This window comes from Gossypium raimondii, chromosome 11 (genome assembly GCF_025698545.1).
Source record: "Gossypium raimondii isolate GPD5lz chromosome 11, ASM2569854v1, whole genome shotgun sequence".
Taxonomy (NCBI): Eukaryota; Viridiplantae; Streptophyta; class Magnoliopsida; order Malvales; family Malvaceae; genus Gossypium; species Gossypium raimondii.
Window position 1 is genome coordinate 2,902,482 of NC_068575.1, and position 20,279 is coordinate 2,922,760.

At 30.2% G+C, this 20,279-nt stretch overlaps 2 protein-coding genes across 2 annotated transcripts; one reads left to right on the forward strand and one right to left on the reverse strand.

Moving 5' to 3' along the window:
• The first annotated feature begins 6,133 nt into the window (after positions 1 to 6,133).
• On the forward strand, positions 6,134 to 7,898 carry LOC105761545 (acyl-CoA-binding protein). Its single transcript, XM_012579389.2, has 4 exons — positions 6,134 to 6,302; positions 6,873 to 6,990; positions 7,085 to 7,147; positions 7,602 to 7,898. Exons 1-4 carry the CDS (start codon positions 6,291 to 6,293, stop codon positions 7,676 to 7,678), a joined length of 270 nt encoding a protein of 89 aa, XP_012434843.1. The 5' UTR covers positions 6,134 to 6,290; the 3' UTR covers positions 7,679 to 7,898.
• A 5,269-nt stretch (positions 7,899 to 13,167) lies between these two features.
• On the reverse strand, positions 13,168 to 14,730 carry LOC105761544 (acyl-CoA-binding protein). The gene is made up of 4 exons (XM_012579386.2): positions 14,591 to 14,730; positions 13,639 to 13,756; positions 13,480 to 13,542; positions 13,168 to 13,385 (listed from the first exon to the last, which is right to left on the reverse strand). The coding sequence occupies exons 1-4, from the start codon at positions 14,600 to 14,602 to the stop codon at positions 13,306 to 13,308; spliced, it is 273 nt and encodes a 90-aa protein (XP_012434840.1). The 5' UTR covers positions 14,603 to 14,730; the 3' UTR covers positions 13,168 to 13,305.
• Between the last annotated feature and the right edge of the window lie 5,549 nt (positions 14,731 to 20,279).

Consider the following 20,279-nt stretch of genomic DNA (forward strand, 5'->3'; position numbering starts at 1 on the left):
TATATACGTACATGAATGAAAATAAATAAAAGAGTATGTGTAAATTATATTAGGGTAATATCTAAAACATAAAAATGTTTATAAAATCAAGTAATGATTACACGGGAGAATATTAAAATACAAAGATGAATTAATGGGGATTAAATTAGAAATTAAACAGAATTAAAGGGAAAATATCAAAAGTAGAATAAAATGGCGGGTCAAAGCGTGACATGCGGATAACATGGGGACCAAATGGGAAATATTTTCTGTACCCCCAAATCGCAACATCTTAGCGCGGACCAAATCGGAGTGAATGCAAAAGAGCATGACCAAATTTAGACGTAACATAGAGGTTTATTTGAAGGCAATACAAAAAAAGAAGGACTAAGAGCGCAAAAATCCCATCAGACCCAAAACGCGCAGATCCTGCCCTTGGGTCGGGTCACCAAGCGGGTCGAGGGCAGTCAGACGACGCCGTTTTGAAGCTATCGCATTAGCTACAAATGGCGACGTTTCAGATCCTATGATTGAAACTAAAATAAACCCTTAAAAAAACCTAACATTTATTTTTGTTTTAAAACCTAAACTCTCTCTCTCGGCGCCGCTCGACGGTTCATCGTCTCTCTCAGAGACTCTCCGAACCATGCCCCTAACTCCGATGACAACGGAGAAAGAGCAACAGGTCCAGTCGAGAGGTACGCCTTCCCTCTTTTACTACTTCCTTTTTCTCCTTTAGTAAACAACCGAGGGAGTCTCAAAACCAAAAAAGAAAAACGAATTGTGAAAAATAAAAAGGAAGAAAAAGAACCAGAAATCACCTTTGGGTGTGTTTTTTTGATTTTTGTATTCTGATTGTGTCAGTGAAAAAGGGTACATCCTTGGGATTTTATAACCCGAAAATAAAATAATAAAAATAAAATACAAACTTATATTTCTTTCTGTTTTTCATATTTTCTTTTTCTCTTTTTCTGCCGATTTCTGCCCCTCTTTTCGTTCGTTGTCTGTCTTTCTCTGCGCATTTGCTCGTTTCCTGTAGGTACGGTGTGCAGAGGTTCGGACATGGCACGTACGGATGCGTAGGCGCGCGCGTACGAGGGCTCGTCACATGCGGAGGGAGAGCGAGGGGACGTCACTGCTGCGGCGCTGGGATCCTTTACTGCTAGGGTTTCCGGTGCTTGGGCTGGGTATTGGGTTTGTGATGCTTGGGTAGGGTTATTGTAATCGAGTTATGAAAATTGGGTTTGGTATTTAGAAGTTGAGCTTATTGTATTGGGCTGTAACTGGACTGTGGACTTCTAATTTTTAATTTGGTTTTATTTTATTCATTTGTTTATTTGGTTTATTTCACTAACGGGCCGGGCAGATTGGGCCTATTACAGCTGCCCCTCTTTATTACTATAATATTAAAATTAATTAATTTAATCTTTTAAATTTTAAAATAGGTTTTTGAGTTACCTGTAACAAAAATAATTCAAATGACTCATATTTAATTACTGCTTACAAAACATAATTTTTTTATTATATGATGTCAAATCTTCAAAGGAAGTTTTCTTAATTAAACAAATTAATTGCTTTTTTTCCCTTCTTTTAGGTAAAGAAGTGAAAAACTATGAAATTTTGTTAAATATGAATTATTTTAGTTGATTTTAATTTGGAAACACTTTAAATAAAATTTAAAATTTTAGTAAATCAAATTAATTAATTTTAATATTATAGTAATAAATTGACTAACACTATTAAGGGATAAAAGTTTTAGTAATTTATTTAATTGGTTTTGGTGTTTTGAAATTTACTATTTAATATTGAAAAAAAAATAGAACTTTTAGCAAGAGGGTAAATATGAGTTATTTGAATGCATTATTTTAGTTTTTATCGTTTTTTACTTTAATTCTTAATGTTTTTTCTTTTACTTTGATCAATACTTAAAAAATATATATTTTGGGTGACCAAAATAAAAATGTAAATATGATATCACGATATCGTCGTTAAAGATTTATTAGTACGTGGGTGACTAAAATAGAAGTGTACTAAAATTGAGTGACGAAATTGTAAGAATTTCATTTTAGTCCACTACAAGTTTGGATGATTAGTTTATTATTATTATGTTATCTTTGATCAATGATATAAAATTACCTTTATTATAATATTATTGTATAATTTTAATTTAATCTTTCACATTTTTAACATCGATACCAATATAGCATCGTTTATTTATTACATATACAAAAGATTATCTAATATTAAATTTATTCATTTTTAATATAGTTAGTGTGACGTGTCTTTATCAAATAAAAAGTATATAATAATGCTTTCTTTTATTCTTAATAAAAATTTCAGTTATTAATATATTATCTATTTAGGGCGAAGTCTAAATAATATTGGGAGGGGTGGAAATAAGTTATATATGTTTATAATAGTAAAAATGTAATTTTATCATTTTAATAGTATGTCTTTATAATATTTAAAAGATTAAATTAATTTTTATCATTTTGGAAACAAAAAGTAATTTTACTATATACTAATTTAAAATTTTATAAATTATAAAAGTATCAAAAAAGTGAAAATTTTCATTTGGCGGGGGGGGAGTCCCTTGCTAGCCCCCTGGCGTCGCTCCTACATCTATCTATACTATTATACTTATTTGAAGTATTTTATTGAGTTGGTGTTACGGATCAATCGAGCATAAATTCAAATATGAAATTACCAAAACACTCTTTCATATACAAATTAAATTATTGCCGAAACCAATTTTGAAATTGACTTTTATCTAAAAAACGAAAAATGGGAGTCGCCACCAATCCTTTTTATGAGGTGTGATCGGGTCACCTCGTAATTTGATCGTTTTAGTAAAGGGTTTGATTTACTAAATTAATGATTTTTGGTCTACGAAATTTAGGAAATGGGTTCGGGATTCGGTTACGCATGAGAAAGGATTAGCACCCTCGTGACACCCAAAATTGGTACCTAGTTGATTACTTGATGTCTTAGTGTCGAGAATTGAAAATTTGAAGGAGTTTAAAACACGATCTCTTTTTGTATTAAGGCATTACTAAATTAATTTTCATGAAAAGCGCTTATTTCAAGTTAATCGAAAAGGAATGATCATGTCCCTTGAGTTAGGACACAATGCCTTAAATCCTCGAAATCAAGAATAAACGCCATTTGATCGTTGCTTGAATCTCGTTTTTATATTTTTGAAATGGGCATTCGATTATTTCAGTTTTAGAAAGAAGGCATATCCAGTGAGTTAGGAACACGACTCTTCTAATTCTAAGAATAATGAACATTGCCTCGGTTTAAAAATTTTCTTTTTTTATGCATCGTGCGAAAAAAACGAATGTAACATTTAAGGTGATGTGCATTTAGCTTATTCGGGCATAATATACATGAATAAATGTTTAAACCTAATGTTTGATGTACTGATAATGAAATAATTTAAAATGGATATGTGGGTAGAATGATAAATAATAAGTAAATAAGGAATACTATAATAATAACATAATTATAATTAATATTAAAATAACATCATAATAATAATAAAATAAATGAGGTAATTTAAAATAAGTAAAAAAATAAAAATGAAAGATGCTTAATAACGAACGTGAATATTAATAATATGAGAATATGTAAAAATATAAATAAATAATAAGCGAAAAATGTACAAATATGAACAACATAAATTTTAAAATAAAAATTAAGGCAATAATAAATTATAACATTTAAAATTCATTAGAAAATAAAAGGAAATGGGGTCGAAATTATAAGCAGCTGCCATCCACTCCTCCATAGATATCCATTAAATTATCCAACGTCTAGCTGTCTGCATTAAATATACCCTTCATTGATTTTTTTGGGTATTTTATTTTCATTGTTTTCTCCGCCATTTATCTTTAATAATGTAATTATTGAAGATGAGTCATTTCTTCATCTTTTCTTAATTATCACTATTTTTTCATTATTTATCTTTAATTTTGTAAGTTTTATCGTTTTTTGGATTATAAATACCGATGGACACTCTCGTTACAGTATTTTAGTGCTGCTATTCAACAGGAGGCTGACAGTCTGGTTGACGACTCAGTTTATCTTGGAAAAAAAGTTCCGTAAAATTGTGACCGAAAGTGACAATGCATTGCTGATTGATATGGTTGATAATAATTTTTAAACTTCGTTTAATGTAAGATTAGCAACATAAGTTTCAACATGTCCCGCAAGAGCATAATAGATAAACAGATTATATGGCTAAAGTTGTTCCGAGTGATCTTAACAATTTCTCGATTTTTAAAGACCCATTTGATCATGCTCGATCTTTGTTTGAAGAAGATATTCATCAAGCAATAATTAATATAGGTTCCCATCAACTTTATTGGAGCTAATTCTTTGAACTTGTGTTTTTTTTTTTCTCACTCTTTCCTTCTAATTTTTTTTTAAATATGTTATTAGCACTATTTTGCTTAAAAGTAGTCGTCCTTTCTTGTTTAAGGTTGAAAAGTCTAGCCTTGTAGATCCTCGTTGAAGCAGCTCTAATAACTGTGATGCAAATATTAATATCATATCAAGTGAAAAATTAATTGAAAGCTTTAGAAGAGTTACAATATTATTATTCAGAGAAAAAAATTATTAGAGATACGTATCGCTTTTATCTAAGTATTAAAAAGTTGTCGAAATGGATATTATATTGAGACTAAAATGAAAAACTATTGAGTATCTGCAAATCATAACAAACAATTATTAATATAATTGAAACACACGTTGCAATAAACTAGAAGATTACAGATCCAAATCTAATTATTATTTAGCAAATTATTGAGAACTCACATGATGATCTATTGAAGAAACAAAAGATTTTTCAACTCGAATTTTCATGTGTTTGCTTGTTTTCAAGGTAAATTAATTACTACACCAATATTGGTTAAAATTGATTTGGAATCATTTGCATTTTTGAAATGCATTCAAGTTTATATACGTGGGGCTATTAACTTATCATGTGGGTCATTTAAGTATTTCCTGGTTTTGATAAATTCATTTACAGGATGGTCCCATGCATGTTTATTGTAAACTTGCAACTTGACATTTGCGAAATTACTTGTGCAAACAATTAAAATTATGCAATCTAGACAACTTTGTCTTGATAATGCCGGTGAGTTTGTATCTTAAGCTTTTAACGAGCATTGTACGTCTATTGGAATAATAATTGAAAGGCTTGTTGCTCATGTTCGTATTCAAAATGGTTTAGTAGAATAATTCGTTAAACACCTTCAATTAATTGCTAGACCATAACGTATAAGGATAAAGCTTTATGTTTCAACCTGGGGATATGTTGTTTTACATGTTGCAGCACTTGCATGCATCGGACTAATAAGTATTTAGTAAAATATTGTAAATAAATTGTCAGATGCTTTTAATCTCATATACCAGCTGAAAATGCTCCAAATCGAATCAAGGCCCCTATAAGACAATTTGCTAGTGCAAATGAAAGTAAGCCTCGCCTAAAGCATAGTAAACCAGTTTGTTCCAGAGGTAAAACTGCTAGTAAAAGAAAATGAGTAAACACTCAAGATAGTTGTATTATAGAGGCAAGTACTAATGAAGAAGATCAGTAAATAACTAATGGTAATACACTAAAAGAGGTTCAAGTACCTAAATTGATGAAAATAAAAAGATCTCGATAAATTATTTTTACGATAAAAATAGAACTAAAATGAAACAATAATATTTAAACTTTAAAATTAAAAAGTAGAGGAACTACATTCCTCAAAATAGAATTACAGAAATTAAATTTCAAATTTCGGAAAAGTACAAAAACCTATAACATATTTTAACATTAATTTAAGAACACGTTTAATTTTAATATATTTTTTATAAATTTATCACATTAATTATTTCACACCTGTTTGGCACGAATCTAATCCTTGTTACCTCATCCCTACTCCTAATGTTGATAAAATGCTTAGAATTACCCATAGTCTCTCCCCAACTCTTAAATGAAAGAATAATGCGTTTTAACGTGCTCAAACCTCCATCTTTTTACACTGATAACAATACCAATATTAATCGAGTTGGACTCAATCCGCATCTTTACGATAATTCATATTATATAGTCTAAATCAATAATAATTTCATATAGTAATAAATTGTATAAGTACACTTAATTTCAAAGTCTACCCACCACGTGTTAATGGCAGTGGTTTACAGTTATAAATAACATGCTAGTTTGGATCCATTGAAACACACTGAAACCAAGAAGCTGCTGTTCTCTCTCTCTCTTTCCCATAGTTTCACCCATCTTTTAATCCATCGCTCACAAAATTATGGGTTTGAAGGTCTGATTTTCTTTCCTTTTTCCTTTCACTTTCATTCATAATCTAATCTAATCTAATTAATTAGTTTACTTGTGTTTCTGGTTTTCTGTTCCGGTGGTCTATTCATTCATTCACCCCAAAGAACTGCATCTGCATTTTTATTGGGGGGGGGGGGGATTTTAGGTTTAATACGAAGTCAATTGAAGTAGATTACCTTTAGATCTGGAAGTTTTTTTGTGAATGAATTACAATTACAGATATCGGATCCTAGATCTAACGCCAATCAACTTGAATCTACTGATACGTCTAATTGAGGATTTTTGAATTTCTAAACTAACCCCTAAATCCAAATGTCTAACTACATATGATCTAATTATATATGGTTATGGTTTTAGCCTCTTCTATTAAGTGTATGTAAATTTGTTATTGATTGAATGTGATCTGCAGCTACTAAGGGTGTTATCAGTTCAGATTTGCTAATTATAAATCTCGAATTTCAGTATAATGAAGAGATTAAAACCGTAATTAGATCACTGCATGTATGTTATTGTTTCACTTCAATCTAATCCCTTTGATTGTTGTTGACTGTAGGAGGAATTCGAGGAGCATGCCGAGAAAGTTAAGACCCTCCCAGCCGCCCCTTCGAACGATGACATGCTCATTCTCTATGGACTGTACAAGCAAGCTACTGTTGGACCAGTGAATACCGGTTAGTACATATATATAACTCATTTAATCATATTCTTTTAGTCACTATATAGTAAAGGGATTCATGGTGTTTTGTATTGTTGTCTATAAAAAAGGCCGTCCTGGAATGTTCAACATGAGGGAAAGGTACAAGTGGGATGCATGGAAGGCTGTTGAAGGTATGTAATAGCTAGTTGTTCAATCCGATGTCCTTTAAAGTAAGGTATTGTGGGGGTAAAAGTACTATGGAGGTTCCTGTACTATGGATGTGGCACGTCACATGTCATTGTCGAGTTATTTCATCAGCCACAGCCACACCATTTTTTAAGAATGAAATTTTTGATACAAATGTCTGGTTTGTTCTTTTGTTTTAACTTATTAATTTGCTCCTTTTTAGTAGAAAGGACAAAATGCAATTTGACTTCTCATATAGGGACCTCTATGATATTTTTACCAATATTGTGTTGGAATCTTGTGGAGAAAGAAAGCAACTTTAGAGGAGCTTTATTTCTTGTTTAGGGGTTTGAATCAGTTTCGACCTTGAATTTAATTGGGGGCTTTAATGTGACTATCAGATAGCAATTTATGAACTAAAACTGTGTGTTGAATTTGGGTTTTTTGGCATTTTGATAGGGAAATCAAAGGAGGAAGCAATGGGGGATTATATCACCAAAGTAAAACAACTGTTTGAGGCTGCTGGAAGTTCTTGATGTGTGTGTGTATGACCAATGAAAATGGTGTAATTTCAAGCCCTTGTTTGTTACTCGGGGTTTTCATTACTATGAATAAATTATGTACTCTTTTTCTATTGCTATATGTTATTTATAGTAGAAACTCCTTGATTTACTTTTATTCAGGAGATTTTTACACAAGGATGGTAATGGAACGGAGCGAGAACAATTGCATGAATTGTCTCATCCATTTATGTTATGTTATGAATGTCACATTGTTACCATGTACTCTTTTTCATGTTATTTCCAATGGTAATGAACCGAGACAGTTATATTTTCAACATTTAATATATTGATGTTGAAAATATTTAGGTTCATGGATGTTGGATATATATGTGTAACTCCACATGTTTCATACTTTTCCACCTTATTTTATTTTTATTAATGTGTTCTCGATTTAATATCATAGTGTTGTATATTTATAAATTAATCATAAACATAATTTAGGTATATATAATTATTTAGTATGTATAATGAGGGCGAAAACAAGGGCAAATTGGAGCTTTGGTCCTCAAAATTTTAATCTTTTATAAATGATCAAATTATAAATTAATATATGAAAAGATTATGCTTTGATTCTCAAAACGATTTTTTATTTAATCCTTTAAAAAGGATGAAATCATAAATTAATACATAATAAAATTTATATTTTGATACTTCAAAATTTATAAATCAATTTAGCTCGTAAAAATTTCTGATTTCACTGTGCATAATACAAATTACAAATAGATAATATATTCACAAAAACTTTAATATATAAAATATATAGAAAGATATATATAATGTGTAATTATTTGATACATTGAAAGTTAAATTTTTAACCCTCAAGTTGACTTAAGAAAATGTCAAGTCTTCCATTTTTGGTATAATATCAAAATTGACCCTCAACGTTTGCATCTATTGTTAATTTGACCATTGTTATTTTTTTAGCTAAATTTGACTCTTAACTTTTCAAAAAAGATTCAAATTGTTTTTCTTAATGAAAATGTTGACTAAAACATTAATTTTTTTCAACGATGATGGTGTGGCAACCCACATGGCACTCCACATGTACTTTTATACTGACATATCATTATTTGTCTTATATGCCACGTCAACAAATAATTTTAAAAATATAAAAATAAAATATTTAAAATTAAAAAAATATAAAAAGTTCATACAAATTAGCGTGAAATACATGTGAATTATCATTCGAGCTACCATGTTTAAAATTTTAATGTTTTAGTCAATATTTCTATTAAAACAACAACAGTTTAACTCTTTTTGAAAGGTTTATGGTCAAATTGACTTTTTTAAAAGCTTAAGGGTCAAATTTAGTTAAAAAAAAGAATAATAGCTAAATTGAGAATGAATATGAACGTTGAGGGCTAAATTTGACACTATACCTTATTTTTTCCATGCATCGACTTACATTATTGAACTGTTATAAATTTACTAGGCAAAAGAAAAAAAACTCGAATTGGAAAAGTTTGAAATTTATTTTGAAATTTAAAAAATTAAGAATTATATTTTCCTATTTTTTCAGTTTGGAACTCTTAGAATTGATTATGTTCATATTTTGTCCCCTCAGATATTTTAATTTGACATGTTTTGAAATTTTATCAACTTCACACATGTCCTATTAATAATCATGTTGAAATATTTTATAATATATCTTAATAAATAAAGATACTGTTATACAATAATTATACAACTCAAAATACCTATGATTCAAGTAACCTCAGACACTCCATTTAAGAAGGGGGCTTCCTCTGTCAATACCGTGTATCAACAAGGGTGATAACGGGTCGTTTTAAATCAATTTAAAAGTAAAAAAAATATAAGGACAATTATCATCCAAAATTCAGATTTATAAATAATGCCATAATATTATGAGAAATTATTCTAAAAGCCAAAGGAAAACAACATCCTAAAATTTTATATTTGAAAACAATTTCAAACTTTAAAAAAAGAATCTTGGAAAATGAAAAGAAATGAACAAAATTCAAAGTTTGTGATTTCTCACTTTTAGTTTCCATTTTCTTTTCTTTTCTCTCTAACCTAAAGTTGTGAAGACTTTTAAGAGAAGAATAACATATAAAATTTTCATTTCTCTTCAAATTTTTATACGAAATTTGTTTGTATAAATTTTGATAATTTTCAAGTTCACCTGAGCTGATTTTACAATCCATTCTGCTTTATCGATAGGTTTAAATTATAATTCGATCTTTATTTTAATTTTTTTTATCTCATTTTAATATTTGAACTATAATTTTTATCTCAGTTTACCCTAAAAAATTACTGTCACATTTTCATTCACAACACGAAAGGAATATTTGTGTTTGTTGAAAATATAGAGAACAATGTTGGGTGATAATGGTAATTGGTGGAATGGAATATGAGGATCTTTTGATCAATTATGTTGTGTTGCACTAAAATTGTTGGGGTTCTTTGAATGTGGAGCACCATAGCTTTTAGATTCTCCATGGTACAATCACTACTAATAGAACATAATCACACTAAGGGCGTGGTCCTTGATGCTATTTGATGCTTATGGTCCATTAGTCATTGTAGATATATATACGTTGGCATCATCTTGAGAATATTAGAGTTGCCTTTTTCGTCCACCTAATTCTAACTACATAATCACATTAAGTGTGTGTTTGAAAAGTGATTCCGTGATTAAATTTGAATGTAATTATATTTGTAAATTAAATATGTGGGTAAAAGTATTATAGAGGTCGTTGTATTAAGAGTGGCGTTGTAATTTGTTTTTCTACTTAAAGAATGGTAAATTATACATCAAACCAAGAAGCAAATTAGTTATTCAGTTAAAAATTTCATCCATTTTTACTATTAAAAACCGGCCCGTCCATGTATGTCAACATAAGATACATGTGGTACGCCAAGTATAACTATTCGGTTATTTCGTCAGCCATGCCAGTTTTTAATAATAGAAATTGATAAAAATTTTAACAAAAAGGACCAGTTTGCTCTTTGATCTAATATACAATTTAACTCTTAATACGGGATCTTTATAATACTTTTACCTAAATATGTGTGACATATTTAAATAATTATTGTAATTAGTGTTTCTTATTGAATTGAACGTAATTATAACATTTCAATTACTTTCAATTCTTATGAGAGATAAAGAGGAGGAGAATTTCGTTGCATGATTACCTATTAAAATTATATAATGACATTTTATGAAGTCATCCAAGAATTGGATTTAAATATAGTTGTTTGTAATTTCATATGTATATGGCATGTTTAAAAGGCCATTATAATTAGTAAGTCCGACATAATTGTGTATAATGAAGCATCCCAATTATTTTATCCAATTCTTAAGAGGATGACGAGAATTAAGAGAATTAAATTGAATAATTAGTAATGATGACTTCCAAACTTGTTTTTTTTATTCCTTTTCAATTATATAGTTGTGTAATTACAGCTATACTACTAAACATGATATAAAAAAATTAATATGCAAACTTAACACTTAAAAAAAAGAAGCTGCGAAAGTTGTAATTTCTACAATTATAAGAGACTTTCCATATTAATAATTTCACTCTTTTATAATTATGTGTGTCTTTTAAGGTTGACATTAGACCTCTTCTAGTTAGACCTGTTCATGGGTCGGGGCCACCCAGCTCGGCCCGAAGGCTTGCCCGAAATGTGGGAGGGTTTGGGCAAAAATATAGGCTCGAAAAATGGGCTTGGACAAAAAAATAAGGTCCATTTAAAAAACGGGCAGAGCCTCGGGTAAGGCATTTTAACCCGGGCCTGGCCCGAATTCACTAAAAGACAATTTTTTTTGTTTTTTAATATTATTTTCTTATTGTTTTCTCCCTATTTTGCTACCATTTTACTATTATGTTGCTACTATTTTATTGTTATTGTTTGGATATTGTATAAAACTTATTTTATGGTTAATTTTGTTATTATTTTAAATACATTTGTTAATTTTGTTATTATTTTAGAGGCATTTGCTTGTTAAGTTGCATCTATCTTAGTGTTATTTAAGTATACATTTTTTTAAAAATTTATTTTCAATTTGTTGAGAAATATTTATTTTGATGTTTTTAGTATTTTTAATGTATTATATATATTTTAAAATTATATAAAAATTAATTTGAGTGGGCTGGGTTGGACCTAGGTTTTAACATTTTTATCTGGGTCGGGCTTGAGCAAAATTTTAGGCCCATTTTTCGGGCCAGGCCTAGCAAATGGGCCGAAATTTTTAGTTGAGCCCGGCCCAGCCCGGGCCATGCACACCTCTACTTCTAGTCAAAATGCTTGGGATTAATGAGAGTAAAAATCATTTCATAAGTGGCCAATGTCAAATCTATAATTATTTTGGTATTTTTCATATCCATTTTATGATTTATATTTGGAGTTCATAACTGCTCCTCCTAATAGTGTCGTCTTCAAAGAAAAAAATCGAACATATGTTATTTAATTAAGAGTACAATATATATTATCATTACACCCTTGTTAATAACCTTTTTTTTTTGTGAATAAACTAGCTATCTATATTAAACGAACATAACCGAATAATTTGCTACTTTATCAGTCTCAAGAACAACTATTAACTCCTTTGGGGCGTCATCAAATACCTGCACATTTGTACTCTTTTCTGTAGTCATCTTAGCAAGGCGATCAACAACTTGATTTCTCTTCCTTGAGATATGCTTTATTTGCCATTGTTTTATGGCTTATAAAATTATGTAGATCCTTCTTGTCAAAGCTGAAGATGAGTCATGAATATCTTGAAAAGCTTTTACGATCTCTTTAATTGAGTTATTGTTGAAATTATAAAGTAATTTTTTTAAATTTTCAGTTTATCTTAATGTTAAAATTAACTACACTAAATATTATATGTTCCTACAAGATAAAACATGTATATAAAATTTTATAAAGGACCTTGTTTTTATTTTGATCACTAAATATTTTTTCACACAATGCCATTCGATTTATACTCTGATGTTTACATTACAATATTGAAATTAATTTAAAATTATTAAAGATTTAACGCTTGGATGATTAAAATAAACACTCTAAAAGTTAGATAATAAAAAGTGAGTAATTTACCAAAACAAAATTATTAAATAAACGGAAAAAATTCTTAACAACTGGAAATCGACCAAACTCCATCTTCCCACCACCAATCCATACTACTTTCATGAATACTTAATTTCAGAACTGTTATTAGCTAACCATGAACCAACATTTGACATCCCTACTCGAGAATACGTGCAGCCTTAGTAGACTCGAAAAACTTATACAAAATACGTGCAGTCTTAGACTCGGAACTTGCACCAACATACGAAAATACATACGGTCTTAGGCTCGAAACTTACACCATTGCATTGACTTATACTAAATTTAGGTATTTAGGTAGTATTCTATTAGCACAAAACACCATAAACATCGATTAGTTTGAACACATTCATACTATAAGTACAATAAAAACTTACACATCTAACTTTAAATAAACCATAATTCATTAATATAACTTAATAGCAATAAAACATAGTACATTGCTTATTCATAGTTTTAGACCTTTTCAAACCCATAGGTATCAAAGGGCTTGAAAATTACACCATTTTCTATTCACACACACATCAAGAAGATGCAGCAGCAGCCTCTTGCAGCTGTTTTACCTTAGTGATATAATCGTTCATTGCTTCCTCCTTCGATTTCCCTGTCAAAAACCGAAAACCCAATTCCGGTTCATTAATGGATTTTCAATGGAAACGAAACAATAATATCGAATATTGATTCGAATATAAGCTTACCTTCAACAGCCTTCCATGCATCCCACTTGTACTTTTCCTTCATGTTGAACATTCCAGGACGGCCTTTGTACAGCGAAAATGTACAAAACCAATTAGTCCCTTTATTACATGGTGACTATATCTATATAAACATATATATGTACATGTGTGTATACTAACTGGTGTTCACTGGTCCAACAGTAGCTTGCTTGAAGAGTCCATAGAGAATGAGCTTGTCGTCGTTGGTAGTGTTCTCGGGAAGGGTCTTAGCTTTCTCCGCATACTCCTCGAATTCCTCCTATACAGTCAACAATCAAGGTACAAGATTATCGTACTAAAATATCAAAATTTAATGGAGATTGAAGTGAAATGATAGCTAAAAGGAAAACCCCAATGTTTTTGTTTAGTAATCGGGTCGAAATCCGCGAAGCTTCTAAGTAAAATCTTGTTTGATTTTGTTTTTATGGAACACAAATATAAGCAGAGTGCGAGTACTCGTACTAAGAATTGTAGAAATAAGAGTTTCAAGCAAGATTTAAGCTTTGTAGAAAGCAAAGATAGATCTGATAGAGGATTCTCGATTTTATCGAGAGAAGTCTACAAAGTGTCATCCGCCACGTTCGGAATTGCTCCGAGAGGATTTTGTCTCCCAACTCTAGCCAAAAGAAGTCTATAAAGCGTCGTCTGCGTTGTATGACAGAGTTAGGAGACAAAACCCCAAAGACAACTCCAGACGTGTTGAGGGATAGCCGCTCTCAACAGACAACACTTCACAAACTTTTCTCGACAAAAATCGAGAATACTCAACAAGATCCATAGATTTGTGGACTAAAAATTCAGTGGAATCAATTCAAATACATTTCCAGATATGGGAGTAATCTACTTCAGATCATATTTTTTAACATTAATTAACATTTTTGTGAAGAAAATCAAAAGGAAGCAATTAATCAGACAGAAAAAAGAATCATAAGATCGATCAAAATAAACAAATTAATCAAAAAGTTCGGCTGAACGAATGAATCACCAAAACATACAAGCAGGATAAAAAAACCCAGAAAATAAACAATAAATTAGATTATGAATGGAGTTAAAATGGAAAAAAAAAAAACAAAGAACAGAAAGGAAATCAAACCTTCAAACCCATTTTTCTTCTATGATTATAGCGTTAAGACAGAGAGAGCAGTTTCTTGAAATTTCTTTGTGATTTTGTTTCTTGGACACAAGAGACTACCGTTTACTTATAAGGAATCCGCCAATGGCGTGGTGGGGTACCTTTTCTTGGGAAAATAAAACAAGAAAATGAAGTGGGTAAATTCTTCAGTTGGTCACCTAATTTTTTAAGGCGTTTTCATTTTGATCACTCAAAATGAAATATTTAAAATTTCATCACTTAACTTTTAGAGTGCTTTCGTTTTAGTCACCCAAACGATTGACTGTACACGCCATATAATATTTACACTTTCATTTTGGTTACTCAAAATAATATCTTTTTAAGTACTAATCGGGTAAAAAAATTAAAGATTAAAATGAAAAAGTGGTAAAACTAAAAGAATGCATTAAAAGTTATCAAATTGTCCGTGATAATGTCAACCGATTTGTTACTATAACATTAAAATTAATTAATTAAATTAATTGTAATGTTTTTATTTACTTTAGCTTAACATAGAATATTCAAGATCATCTAATAAAAATAAATTTGAGTTTCTTAGACAATTATTGAATATTAGTTAATTGAGTTGATTTCATTATGAATTATTTGGAAACATAAAATAAAGTTGACACAATTAAAGGATAAAATTTTTCAATAAATTATTTAATTAATTTAGTGTTTTGAAATTTAAAATTTCAATATTGAAAAAATAAAACTTTTGACGAAGGGATAAACAAGTACGATCCGATAATTTTTATTGCATTATTTTAGTTTTTACTGGTTTTTACTTTAATTTTTTTTTTTACCCTCAATATTTTAAAAGGATATTTTTTAGATGACCAAAATGTAAGTGCTCTAGAAATTAGGTGATCAAAATGAAGTTTAAGGATTGGATTATTAAAATGAAAGCACCAAAATTGGGTAGTTTATCAAAAAATAATTATACTCTTGCTTTAATTATTTATTCTAGACTTATTTTTATATTTTAGTTTGGAATAATTTGATTTTATATTTTAAAAATAAATTATAAGTGTAATAATTACAATTAATATATCCAAAAATTACAAGTAGAATCAATATTACAAAATGTGATTGGATTTATAGTCGAAATATATTTGGACTTAAATCAAAATAAATAAGGGCAAAACTCAGGGTAAATGACAAAAAAAAGCCCTTTTTTTTTAAAAAATTACCGAAATGGACCAATTATTTAATTATTTACCGGAATGATCCATTTTCCGCCAAATCGCGTCCACGTCAGCGCGATGTCAGGGTACGCGTCAGGAAATCGCATCCACGTCAGCGCAATTTGCTTACGTGGACACAAATCGCGCCCTCTAGGAAAAAAATTGCTGACGTGGATGAACAGTTTCTCATTTTTAGCTTGGAAAACTTTGAAAGGCCATAACTTTTCGCTCGGTTGTCCGATTGAGACGAATTTTTTTTTGATTTCGAATAACTTTTCGAGATCTACGCGCTGACAAACTGCCGAAAGTTTGCCACACTTTTCATCGAAAAAGATCCCTTTTTACCCCTAAATTTTAATTTTTTCGGTTTAAATTTAAATTTTGAAACATTATATAACATTTTAATTTAATTATTATATTATATTATATTATATTATATACTTCACTATTAATCATATCATATTATAATTAAATTTAAATTGATTTCGGAATTAAAATAAATATAACATTTATTTATTTTTATCAAAGGCCTTATTTTATTCTTCTTGTTTAGTATTATATAAAATAGGGTTTGGCTGGCATGGAAGGATGGACTTATGAAGAATGAGTATCGCTTGGCTCGTAATTTAGCTAATGACCCAAGCTGTAGCTTATGTTGGCAGGTAAGGGAGAGTAGGGATCATATTTTTCGGACTTGCCCCTCGGTGAAGGATGTTTGGACCAGGTTATTGAGTCCGGCTGTGGCATCCCAGTTCTTTAAGGTTATGTTTGATGATTGATGGCATTATCATCTAATCACTTGGAAGAATGTTAGATTTGGTGATTGGAGTTGGCCTCCACAGTGTGTTGGCTCAGTTGGAACTGGAGAAATGCTAGAGTCTTCTCCGGAGAGCTCCTGTGTCCTGTCTGAATCTCGAGATGGCTTTGGTGATATAGATAGTTAGTTGTTCCCGTGTGCCACGGAGTATTTTGGTTCATTGGGAAAAGCCGGGCAGTGACTATTTTAAACTAAACGTGGATGGGAGTTGGGATCAGTCATGGGCGAGAGCAGGTTCTGGAGGCGTCATTCCTGATTGGTATAGGAATTGGGTAGTCGGATTCTCTGCATTTTGTGGGAATTTTGTAGTATTACTGTTGCCGAGTTGTGGGGAATTTTCCATGGGACTGGGATTGCATGGAGGAAGGGTATTCCAAATATTATCATTGAATCGGATTCATCGATGGCTTCAGAGATTGTTCTGAATGGTGTTAAAAACCGACATCCGTATTTCTACTTCATTGACGCTATACAACGAGCATTGCGTAGGGATTGTTGTTGGAGCTTGGTTCATGTTTCAAAGGAAAAAAAATTCGTAGCTGATTGGTTGGTGAAGTCTAGTTTGTCTGTAATGGGGATGTGCGTTTGTTCGATCAACCTCCACAAGATGTCATATATATCCCTCCGTCTTGGTACGTGAAGAAATATTGTTAGGTGCTATATTTTATTTTTCCATTTGTGCTCTTGTTCATATATTGACTAGAGATGTATAGATTATCGAGAAAAGAGGAACTGTGGTGGTCTCTCTCGAAATGCCTAGATCTCTCGAGTGAATAAAATATTTAATCTACGTTGAATCTTACCTGAATCGTTTCATTTATCCTCTTAAAGAGAAATTTGGTTTTAAACCTCGGTTCGAATAGGAAAAGTATGTTAGCAGATTATTTAGGACTAGGTTTTGCTAAGCTTTCTGTTGATTAGTTGTTAAGGGTTGTTCCTTCTTATTTTTACAAAAAAAAAAAAAATTTAGAGTTTTAGACTAATTTTAATAACAATAAGTTCTAAATTAATTCTAAGATATTTGTCAACTATTACATGCCGACGCATCAACCTGGTTTAATTTCATAACCAAGTTATTAACGAAATATTATAAAATTAAATAAATTCATAAAAATAATAAATACAAAAATAAACTTCCCAATTTGAGTGTGTAACTATTTTAGTAAATTTTTTATAAAATATTATACTACAATTATAAATGAGAATTCTAATGTATGACTAATTGTAGTTGAAGTCAATGCCTTTTGATATTGAATTAAATTAAAAATATAAAATAAAAGTTATGAATAAATTTACACATTGCATAAAAAATAAATTAATATTAAAAAGAAATATTTTTTATTAGTAACGCATAAAATTAGTCTAAATAAGTAGATTGAGTGTCAGTTCGATTGGTATAAGCATTATTGTCAATGTAGAAATATGTGGGTTTGAGTGCGCTGAAACGCATTATCTTTTTATTTATGGGTTGAGGAAGGACTATAAGTAGTTTTAAGTATTATGTCAAAAAGAACATATACAATCACAATTTATAATAAAATTATTAATATTAAAAAGGTAGTAAAGGAAATGGGAAAGATTGAGTGGCGGAAAAAAACAAAGAAGTTATTTATTTATTAAGGTTAATAATTGTTGATATAGTTGTTGGGAGTCCTAAATATTATAATAATGTCGATATTTTCGATGATTCTTGTTTGCTTGCACGAAATGATATGTCTACTAGCCATAATTTTTCTTAGGGACTTCACATTTTCCAAGTATACAAATACTGATATGCGTGCAATAATAAATAATAAGATAAAATATATTAATAATCACTCAATTAAATTTTAAAAAAATAATAAATTAATTATTAACATTATCAAAAAATGACAGATCAATCACTCATTAACATTTTCTGTTACAAGCCTACGAAGTAGGTGACGTGGCCATTAACTAGCCACGTTAGACATATTCATATCAGTTGCGGGGCTAATTAACTTCCCACATTGGATCTGTTGGGTTCCTTTCTTTAATCAAAATTTAAAAAAAAAAAGCCATCCTAGTTTTCTTCTAGTATTCTCTCAGCCTTTAAATCCACCAGATGAATGATGCTTCCGAGGAATCCAAGCAAATTGAGAAGCTCTACGAATTTAGTGAATGCCTCAACGAGGCTAAGGTTAAGTCTCAAGTTGGTCTTTCCTCATTCCCCCTTGTTCTCTCTATTTCTAGGGTCTTGCATTTTTCTTTCTGTAATTTGTCCCACTAACATGTTCATATCAGTTGTAGAAGAAATGGAGAAGAACAACTTGTGCTCCAGCGCCTTGAAGAACAACATGCCCTATAGAAGCGCTGCCTTGAAAACCTCCACCGTTCTAATGACACCGCCAATAATACCTCTGATTCCCATTCTGCTAAGCCCTCATCCGAAATCCTTTTCTAAAAATAAAAATCTTCTCCTGCATTTGTGTTACTAACTTGGTGCATCCCAATACAAGAATTTGATATAGCAAGCAATCCAAGAACCATCGTTATCTGCATCACACCAAACTCCCTCACGAGGCACAACTTTTATTTGGTCGAGGGTTTAGGGCTGGAATGGATCGCAGGGAATAAAAAAAGCTGGCCGCCAAAAATGAAAAAGGAGATAAGAGAAGAGATTATGAAAAAAAGAAGGGGTTGAAGAGAAGCCAGAGGAAGTCGTGGCGTAGAGGCTAAACTCTCCATTATTTGGATGCTGAGAAAATCAATAGAGAAAATGAAAGAGAAAACTCAAATCAACAATGGGTATCTTCATTTCTTCTCTTCTCTTTTGCTTCTTTTTCTTCCAAAAGTTAGGGTTCTTAATTGGGGTTCCATCAGTTAACATCTAATATGGCTAGTTAACGGGCCATCTCAGTTTTTCACTACATTGTAACGGAAAATGTCCACTAGTGACCTATTTGTCATTTTCATAAAGTTTAGTGACTGAGTTGAAAGTTGAGTGTTTATTTTATTATTGGAACCAAAGTTGAGTGACTATTGATGTACTTTACCCTAAATAATATAATAATATAATCAGAATTAAAATGTAGAAAACACAATTACATTGAATATAGAAATGTATCTACCAAGGCAAAATTAGAATTTATGTGAAGGACTTGAGATAAAATTAAAAAAATTAAGTGCGAAAGCTAAACAATTTTGTACTAAAGTATCTTAAATTAATTTTAAACTAAAAAAAGGTCAAAATTACAATTATTTCAATTAAATATAAATAAAATGGATTAAATTGAACAATTAACATTTAAAAGACAGTACAACTACAATTATACTATTGATCCAAAAGTACCCTCCCCCTTCACTACTCTCTTAATGAGACTTAAACTTAACAATATTAACTAATCTCTCATTGGTTGTGGTGGACATAAATTATGAATTATATATAAAGATATTTATGATAAATTATATATATCACATTACTATAAGGGTAAGAAGAAAAGTAATTTGTAAAATATATAATTTAAATAAATAATAATTTTTAAGTGGCAGAGGTGATTTTTTATATTTTATTTTAAGGCATAAATAATCCTAATAAAATTATTTTAAGTAAATTGGTATTATTTGATTTAATGATACAAAATTAATCAGAAACATTTAAATGATGAACTTTAAAATTTTGGATCCATTTAAGATTTTAGCAATTGTA